Source organism: Poecilia formosa, unplaced genomic scaffold, assembly GCF_000485575.1.
Source record: "Poecilia formosa unplaced genomic scaffold, Poecilia_formosa-5.1.2 Scaffold150, whole genome shotgun sequence".
In the NCBI taxonomy this organism is placed as follows: Eukaryota; Metazoa; Chordata; class Actinopteri; order Cyprinodontiformes; family Poeciliidae; genus Poecilia; species Poecilia formosa.
In genome coordinates, this window is record NW_006800089.1 from 649,970 (window position 1) to 659,679 (window position 9,710).

At 38.1% G+C, this 9,710-nt stretch overlaps 2 protein-coding genes across 3 annotated transcripts; one reads left to right on the top strand and one right to left on the bottom strand.

Moving 5' to 3' along the window:
• Positions 1–702: 702 nt before the first annotated feature.
• ndufs6 (NADH:ubiquinone oxidoreductase subunit S6) lies at positions 703–3,528 on the bottom strand. The gene is made up of 4 exons (XM_007563737.2): positions 3,230–3,528; positions 2,932–2,985; positions 2,060–2,182; positions 703–828 (listed from the first exon to the last, which is right to left on the bottom strand). The coding sequence occupies exons 1-4, from the start codon at positions 3,494–3,496 to the stop codon at positions 760–762; spliced, it is 513 nt and encodes a 170-aa protein (XP_007563799.1). The 5' UTR covers positions 3,497–3,528; the 3' UTR covers positions 703–759.
• A 108-nt stretch (positions 3,529–3,636) lies between these two features.
• Positions 3,637–5,008, top strand: mrpl36 (mitochondrial ribosomal protein L36). 2 transcript variants are annotated; one of them, XM_007563739.2, is made up of 2 exons: positions 3,637–3,761; positions 4,552–5,008. In XM_007563739.2, the coding sequence occupies exon 2, from the start codon at positions 4,563–4,565 to the stop codon at positions 4,923–4,925; it is 363 nt and encodes a 120-aa protein (XP_007563801.1). In that variant the 5' UTR covers positions 3,637–3,761; positions 4,552–4,562; the 3' UTR covers positions 4,926–5,008. The 2 variants fall into 2 exon arrangements, with proteins under 2 accessions (XP_007563801.1, XP_016532698.1); XM_016677212.1 differs by having other exon boundaries at positions 3,661–3,717; positions 4,545–5,008.
• The last annotated feature ends 4,702 nt before the right edge of the window (positions 5,009–9,710 follow it).

The following is a 9,710-nucleotide window of genomic DNA, read 5'->3' on the forward strand; positions in this document are numbered from 1 at the left end:
AGATGAGGTTAACTACAGCATCAGGCGTACTTCCAGGAGCCACAAGGGCCAATTATATCAGCCTGACAACTCACGCCCCACCCAACCTGAGCCCCGTGGAGTGGAAAAATGCAGTTCCACTGGCTGCATCACCAGGGACCGAACACGCCAACGGTGTCTGGAGCCTGAGCCGAGCACGGGCCAATTTGGCATGCAGAGGTCTATGGAGAATAAGAGCTGATGAAATATATATATGATCTTCTTCAAACATGTATTGTTCCGCTCTGCTGTGTCTCAGCAGGAAGAGCCCAGAGTTTTCCAGGCAGATCGTAGAGAGGAGATGCATTATGAAGCTAAGGTCCTCTCTGCAGGCACGAGCCTAATCTTTTATAGACGAGACTAATTCAAGATTATGAAAGTCCTGCAAATGTTGTGAAAGCAACGTAGATTAATATATGTTGTTCTTTTATTCCATACCTATTCTTAAAAAAAGCAACAACAACAACAACAGAAAAAGCTAGAGTTAGACGCTAAAAAGCAGTTCACTGTTTGGCTGAAGTACATATGCAGCACAGCACTGACCTCTGTTGGTCAAATGCTAGAACTGCATTAAACAGAATCGAGGAAAATTCAACATCTCTTTTTAAACATTTATAAGTATCACATTCATTTTTTTCCCTCGTTAAAGAAAAGCTTTGTTTAAAACAAACAGAAAAAAAGCTCTCCCAGTTAGACAACATAATTTATTTTATACAGAGAAGCAAATACAGGGCTGATGCTTCAGTGATGATGCTTCTGCTTGAACTGCAGTCCACAATAGCCACACGTCCCCACCTTTGTGTCCTTATCCTGAGTGGAATCAACAAGACGTCTGCATTAGTGGAAACACTTTTAGTCCATATACATTTACAGCGCCATACACAACAATCATTGCAGATTTTTCCCCAGACTCGAACACGTTACAAAACTTCAACGGATTTTACGAGAGTATCCACTACGAGAAACTAGGACACGTCGATACTGGGAAAACACTTCGTTGCAACACGGCATTCTGAAAATTACAATAGCTGTACTGATTGTGATAATCAACATTAGTTACATTTTTCTTTCTTCACAATTACACAACGTCGCCATTTCGGGCATTAAAAATAAGCATCAGTGGTGGGCATTCCACAGGTAGCTCCATCCATTAACGTCTGGACTAGAGCTGGGCAATAAACCAATTTTATCAGTAGCTGAAATTTTTGTTTTTGAACATTTAATTTTTAGAAAAATCAGGATTTTGTTTTTAACCAATGCACTCCTTGGGTTCCCATAGTTCAGAGTGACGTCAGCACGCTCAGTGTCCACCATTTTGATTGACAAGCAGGTTTCATAACTTATAACCATTTATTTTGACTTTGAATTCTGATCAACGATATGATGAAATATAACAGCCTAAACATTTGTTTCTCTTCTCATTACAAGAACAAAGTGATAGCATTATAAGAATACAATCATAGTAATACAAGAATAAAGTCATATGACAATAAAGTCAAAATAGTATGAGAATAAAGTCGTAATATTAGGAAGAATGAAGTAGTAATTTCATGAGAACTCCAACAAAGAAAAAAAAACCCACTAAATCAACCAACCTTTTCTCTAATTAAAACAACCTTTTTCTAATAATTTTAAGACTTTCTTCTAGATAATTTATGTCTTTATTCCGATGATATCACGACTATATTCTTGTAATTCAACAAAACTCTCTTGTAGCACAACTCACAGAAGGGACGACTGAAATAAAAGGCATTATTTAAGTCATATCGCCCAACCCTCGTCTGGACACCGGTCACTCACAGAGTTAATGTGTGCAAAGTATAAAAATGCTTCTGTAACATTTGGATGTTAGTTTTACATGGGAAATGAATACGTGACAAAATGGAGGGCTGTTACAAAGATAAAAAAGTGGATCATTACTCTACTGTAATATTGGGCTGTTTGTTCCTTAGAATTCACCTTTTCTTTGGTGGAAAACACATTCCTTGTACTTATTTCACACAATTTTCATTATATTACCAATTACATATATGAATCTTACCAAATTTATGTAGACTTTGGGATGTCCAAGTGCTCCTCCACCTCCATCACAGGACACCACCCTGGCCTCCAAGTGTGTCACTGGCTCTTCTGCCACGAGGTTGATGGCAAAATTCTTATTCACCTTAACACAGCACACAAATAAATAGAAGAAAACGCTACAAATCTTCAAATAAAGCCGCCAACATATGTTTTAACTGCCCAGAAGCGACATTGGTTTGTTTTTCTCTAACATGCAGGTTTTATTATGAGAAGACATTAAACAAAATATAAGCATAGAAGATATTAGATATTAGTAGCAGAGCAGACAAGTTATATATAAAAGGTAGTTGAGAGCAAATATTTATGTAAATTTTCTATGAAGATATATAAAAAAATCTTTAAATATTTAAAGATATTTCTTTTGTGTTCTTTTGTAAACGCATTCACATAGCAACTAAAAATTACTACAGATTTGCCTTTTAACCAGTACTTAGTTTTTAAAAAAGGCAGCAAATTAATTAAAAAATGACAATGACACATTTCTGGTATTCTTTATTTTGGATTTTCTGGCTATAAAAAAATATATTAAAACACTTCACAGCAACCATGACAAGCTATATGTATGTATATGATTCAATACAATTGTAAAACTACAAACTTTTCTGACTGGAGCTCAGCTAAGTTATTTTAATGAAAAAAAATAAAATAATAATAATCCTGTTTGGGCTCGTGTAAGTTTAAGGTCTTTTTCAATCACGTAATTGAGTTTCATATCCCTGTTTTAGAGCTAATCATCTGTATTTCAACATGTCCATCTACGTATATAGTGCATCTCATTTGGTTAATTCATCTGATAGTTTGTTGCAGGTTGTTGTATTGACTACTTCTTACCTCTTTCTGTTTTCCGACAAACCGAGCTCTTCTCGGGTCTTTTTCATCAAACACCTAAAGGAAACCACAATCCAGTCAGCTTTTACATTGATTTCATCGAAGTTATCTATATCACATGCTTGTAAATTGAGATAAAATGCAATTCTATTAGTGTTTAATGAATGTTGAGCAAAATAAGAAGCACATAACTTGTAGTAAAGGTGCTGTCCGATAATGGAGCTATAGCAACATTTGGCTAAGGCGAGCTAACAGTAGGCCTACGTTTAAGCACTAAAAGCAGGGGACATTTTGGACCTACCTGGCCGGTATGCGTGATAGGCTCGCCGGTACTTGAAACCTCCACGCTGTATCGGTGGACGGGTACAGCAGTCAACCTTAGTGGTTGAACGAGCACCTTAGCGTTCCTAGTGAAGGACAGAACTCTGCACACAGCGGCCGCCATGTTTACAAGAGTCAAGCTGCTGAGGTTGGGAAGGAGACTTTTAAATATTTTTCCCGGGGTACTGCCTGTCAGGTAGAAGTGCAAGCTGGAGGCTACAAATACATTTAACTTAAATTCGTACATTTAAAACACTACATTGGTAAAACAAGAAATAGAAACTAACCAAGTCTTATTTTAGAGCATCATAAACGTACCGTTTTTTTTAAAGCCACGCAGTTAAACAACCTTAAAGACCAAACTGGGGGAAACAATAGTCACTAACACTTAACCCGGAAGCGTTAAGTGTTAGTGACACAAACGCAAGAGTAGCATTGTGGTCTTGTTTCGACGTTTCGAAGGCAAATATCGGTGGTATAACACATGCTTTGAATCTACTCAGAATTCTCAGGTGGTGTGTTTTAATGCTTGACTTCATAAATGAATAGCGTTATGTACGAGATTTTCATGTTTAATACTTTTTATGTTAGACTCTAGCACTAGCAGGTCAAACTCTGAGCCGTCTGGTTTATATCGTGTAGCTGTTTATAGACGTTTTACAAATACTTAACATATAGTTATACTAAGTGGAATTAATTTATGTATGGTTGTGTTTTATAAGCTGTTTTATATTTAACCCTTTAATGCTGTGTTGAGTAGTTACTTCCACCCCTTGTTTTTCCCCGTTTTGTCATTGGGAACACTGACTAACGTTTCTGTGTTTATTGAATTTAATGGCATTGACAAACACAAAGTAGCGCATAATTATCATGTGGAAGGAAAAGAACCTCAGCATCCCATGGATTAATGCTGCCTTCACCGTGTTTTACCATGAGTTTGACATCTACACGATACTGTTGCTGTTTGCAATGCAGTTTGTTATCTAACGGAACATACATGCTATTCTGAAATGAAATTAGTTACTGAAGGCTGTCAGAATAAATTGGGTTGAATCCAATGAATGTATGCCATGCTTCACAGTCTTCTTTTTCTTTTTTTTTAAACTGTATATTTGATGCTACCTCTTCACAATTTCACTTTGTATTGGTCTGTTGCACAAAAGTCCTTTAAACTATATTGAATTAGACAAAACGTTGAAAAATTCAAGGTGCAAAATGTCCGTATTTTTCAGATAAACTGTACTCGCCTAAACTGCTTGTAACTTATTTAACCTCTAATATTTCTCATGAATCTCTCTGCAGCCTTTGTCACCATGGGTCCCCTCTTGCTGAAGCACCTGGCTGCCTCGCTGAGTCGACAGGTTCTCCAGATGAGCCGTTTCAATCCCACCGTTTCCACGACAGCGGCGAGTGCGTACAGGTGTCTGTGGACGGTCGCGGCCGCCCCGCGCTCGATGCTCCTGCTGGCGGCCAGAGTCACGCCTCTTCCGTCGTCGGTCCTCCAGGTCCAGGGCGGGCCGTCTCTGCTGCGTCTTCCCGGCGTCCATCCCTCGGCGGGGATGAAGACCAAGTCGGCCCTGAAAAAACGCTGCAAAGACTGTTTCTTTGTCCGAAGGAGGGGACACCTGTTTGTGTTCTGCAAGACGAACCCGAGACACAAGCAGAGGCAGGGCTGAACTGTTGAGAGAGAGCCGAGAGATGTACAAAGAATTTACCGAATCACTGCAGTAATAATAAATTGTCGTGACATTGTCATTGGGATTTATGTGACGTCTTTTTGTAAACATGAGTAACCCTTGTGGAAGAAAACAAACTAAATACTCATTAAATAGAAAATAGGAAGGTTTTCTGTAAGGAACTTATTTTTCAATTTATGTTTCAGACTTGGAAGTCTTGAAATTCGCTTTGAGAAACTATTTGCCCTTTCAGACATTTCTTCCATTTAGTTCCCCTCTCCCCCATACTTCAGTGTTTCACTTCTGAACATTTTCATGGCTTCATAAAGCACTTTTTAAAGTTTTTTTTGTTTTTTGTTTTTTCATTCACGAGGAGGGAGAGAAGCGCCAGCATGACTGACAGCACTAATACCCGCCTCCCGGCTCTGATTGGTTGTTTCCAGTTAGCATTGAGAAAAGGTTGCTCCAATTATTCACAGATTATCTGTCATAGTGACAGTTTCAACAAATATATATATTAAAAAGTTATATAAAAGTTAAATGTTGCAGCTTTAATATACTTAAAGCTTAAAGAAGAAATGCGTAAGGGGCAAGTTTTTTTTACAATGGTTTATGTCACTGTTAATCCACAAGGGGGTCGCTTCATTCACGAGCGCCAAAGCGCTCGTGAATGAAGCGAGCGCTTTGGCGCCAAAGCGCTTACATAGCGACTTTGGCGCTATGTAAGCGCCAAAGTCGCTTACATAGCAACCTAGGACGAAAGTGAAGGGGGCGCAAAAAAAAACCATAAAGACGGTCTTTCTTTTACTCTCTTTCCTCTTGAATTTATTTTCTTTTGTTATAGTAATGTAATAAATCATTTCTTTTTTCTGAAATATCGTAGCTACACCCACTGCCAGTTGGTGTACACTGAATGGCATTGAACCTACCTCACCCTACCAGCAGTCAGGTTGAGCTAACCCAGCTGGTTACAAGATGTTTGGTGACAAACAACGACAGTACACATGGCTCTGCTTGAATGAGCTACCAAAAGGTTACTATTTCCTGATGGAGGAACACAGAACAATAAAATAGTCGTATGAATAGCGTTATATACGAACACACAGCAGTAGCTGCCTTTTAGAGACCACATTATGAGGGAAATTACAACTCTTTGAATGAGTGAGAAAGCGTTAAAATTCCCCGTGGGATGCCAATTAACAGCCTTGCAAGTTGAGGATATCTTTTTTTTTAACAGGCTGGTTTGACTCCACCTGTAAATACTGACTGATCCCAACTTTTGATGTGGAGCCGATGACCCGGTCCGCTGAGGATAGCAGCCATCTGTGGCTTTGAGGCTCAAACAAAGTCTGTTTACATGGACAGTTGCTGTCTTGTAGAAAATAAAAGAGAGCTGAAATTAGTGGGCAGATCAAATGTGGAATAAACAAAGCATCAGATAAATGTACTTCAATGGGGGCCAATCACCTGGAAACATCTACAGTGCACATCCTCAGCTTGTTAGTGAGGCAGACTTTCTGGTTGACTTGAAAAGCCACTTTCCCACAACAGCAAACATGTTGCTTTAAAGAGGACGAGTGTGCGGCTGTTTATGCAGGTGTCATGTGATTCAGGCTTTTATACTCTACCTGTCTAATGTTTCAGAGTTGCTTTTCACTTTTAATCATTTGAAAAGCGAGACAAGATACAAATTTGGGGTGAGGTACGTCTAGAGTGTACTCTCTCATGTTGAAGGGACAGTGTTACATAAAAGCTTTTTTGAGCTTTACGTCGTGTTATGATGTTATTCCCTCAATAAAAAAGATACTGGAGTGATGATGTGATGCTTTCATTCATGTTTGAATGAAAGCAAATCCTCGAGTCTCCCGTGGCAACCATTTGGGTTAGTAAAATGAACTAGCAGCAGCAGCAATTAACACCTGGAGGAACTGCACATCTGCTTTGCTTATCATATGAGCTATTCTCAATCTGATGCTCTGACAAACGTTTGTAAATGCTTGATAGAGAAACGTTGTGATGAAGTGCTGAAGGCGGACTTTCGGGAAGAGCTTCTTAAAGAGACAGAGGCCCAATTTCAAGGTCTCTTGCCTTGCACCAAAAGTATCCTGCAATTGAATCCCAACAAGGTCCTTCCTGGCCCAAATGAATTAGATCAATTGATTTGTGAAGAAACAAAAGAGTACCATCTCTTAAGAACCCATCAGTACTCTACATCTTGACTTTGCAATAAGTGCTGCTCAAACATGTCAATGTTCTCCAAAGCCTTATGACCTAAGATTGGACATGTGTTGTCCACTGTCCTCTTCATCCAGAGACTTTGTCAGATTTTGTTCTAGATTCTGGCTTGGACGTTTCCAAAACTTCTGCGGTTGATTTAGATGTATGATTGTCCGGACACTAGGAGATTCACTGACAGCTATTTGGAATTTATCCACCCTAACTAAAACCCCATTTGGAGATAAAAAGAAGCTTCCCTGGATCATGATGATGCTGTCACCATGTTTTACTTTGGGTCTGGTGTGTTCTGTTGGCAATGTGCGGTGTTGCTCCAATCCCAAATAGTTTTGTTGGAAAACAGTTTCTAAAAGAACTGTTGGGAAACAGTTCTAATTAGCTACATCGTTAGCTAATTAGAAAACGTGACGTCTAAGTTCAAGTTTGGCTTTATAAAATGTTACCACATTCTCCCACAAGATTTTGGGAGATTTCAGCCAGACCTTCACATGACCTTTGGAAGAAAAGACTGTTGCCTTGTAACTTGAGTAACTGAGTCCAAATAGGGCGAATACTGGAAATTATTGTCACATGTAATACAACACCAGCTCTGGGGAATTCCTGCAGTTCATTCAGTTGTTGCTTCACGGCCTGTTTGTTGCCTCAATGACGATTTTCTGTTTTATCTTAAAATCAGTTGTGGAGAAACCTCCACTTATTGTGATGGTCTTGATCCATATTTTTTTTCCAACTATGAAATGCTGTCTACACTGTTCACTGTACATAAAAATAGCTCTATAGGTTATGGCTAATAATAAACAAACTCCAGTGTATGTCAGAGGTGAAATTGCTAAATATGTCCCCAACAGATAAACTTTAAGTGTTACTCTTGGTTCCAACGGTTTCTGAAAGTAGATCTACCAGTTTTCCACGACTTCTCCTGTGAAACCAAATCACAGGCAGACACACCGTCTGTTTTAAACTCTAGGCTTCAAACTTTCCTGTTTGTCTCTGTAGGTGTGTTGCTGTAGCCTCAGACTGCTAGAGGACACGCTGACCACTTTTCCGCAGCTTGCTTCTTTCTCCTACTACTCTCCAGTAGCAGGAGAGTAGCAGGAGCAGTAAAAAGCTGAGCTACTACTGCCAACTAACTGTGTTTACTGTTTGTCATCCTATTGACTTTACGACAGGCTGGGAACTTATCTGCAGATGAACCAGTTCCTCTGTATATTTAATGTCTCTGTGTACATTTTTTTTTTCTTTTGGTTCTTTTTTTTTGTGAAGTTCTATGTTGTAAACATCTGTAGTGAATTGGCATTATATTACAACCTGCAGCCACCTTAATAACTCTTAGTAACTTTTTTCATTAAAACATAATGAACAATTATAAACAAATTAAACTGAATTAATTGCATTTTTTTAAGCAGAAAAGTAATAATTGTTGATGAATCTCACTATACATATCATTTGTAACAATCCAATTAATTACATAATGAAGGATCATGAAACTCTTTGCAAAGATGAACTCGAATCTGCTTAAATATTAATTTCTATTGGTTGAAGATTATAGCTGATTCACATGTTTACTTTAATTATTAAGCCAGTTCTTGTTCCCTTGCACATGAATCTGCAGTCTGTTTCTTTCCTGCGCAAATCTTATCTCTTGTCTGGAGCTTGGAAACATGATGCATAATTCCCACGCTCAGCCTGCAAGGCAACAATAATGAAATCATATCAAAAAGCTTTTCACCCAAGGGAAAAACTGCAATCCGTCAAAATTCAACATGATCAACTCTGACAGCAAGCTAATACAGCGAGTTGAGACCCAATCCCACCATGAATGAGTATCTACGTCAGCTTAAGATACATTTGGACTTTTCCAAATGGAAACCGACTGAAACTGGTTGAAAGAGATAGAAAATGTAAGAAATAATAATTAAAGTGACTATAAAAAACACAATTAGCTCCAGCAGGAGGACAGTAAACACAAAAGAGATAAAAACTAGTAAAGTTAATGTTATAATGTGGAAATAACTAAATGTAGGTGTGTGTGCCTTAACAGTGCATTTAATCATTTAGTGTGAGCAGCAAAAGGAAAAAGAAAAAACAAAACACCTCTCAAGCACTTTCTGACATTATGCTACTTAAGAATGATTAATTATTAATCCACACAATCAGGATTTTAAAACTTTTCTTCCTAATGAGAAGATTAAGAGCAGAGCAGTAAGTGCATCTAGGTCATGCAATTTTAATAATGCCATCTACAAGTTGTTCACAGACTTTATTTTGATTATGGTCTTTTCTTGTTCTTTTCAAAGTAAAAGCAGACTGATATTTGCAGTCGTTTTAAAGTTATTGTAGCCTGTTGCTGCTTTTGATGCGCAAATATACACATCTCATCCATTTTTTAAAATAGTTTTACTCAGTTACACATTTTCATTTGAGTATACAATTTTTAATAGCGGTAAAGTATTTTTCCTTTGTTGTAAATTTGCCCTTAAAGTCCGTCCAATTCCTGTTTACTGATTTTATATTTGTACCTTAGTTTTGAAAACAGATTCTTCTGTTTAC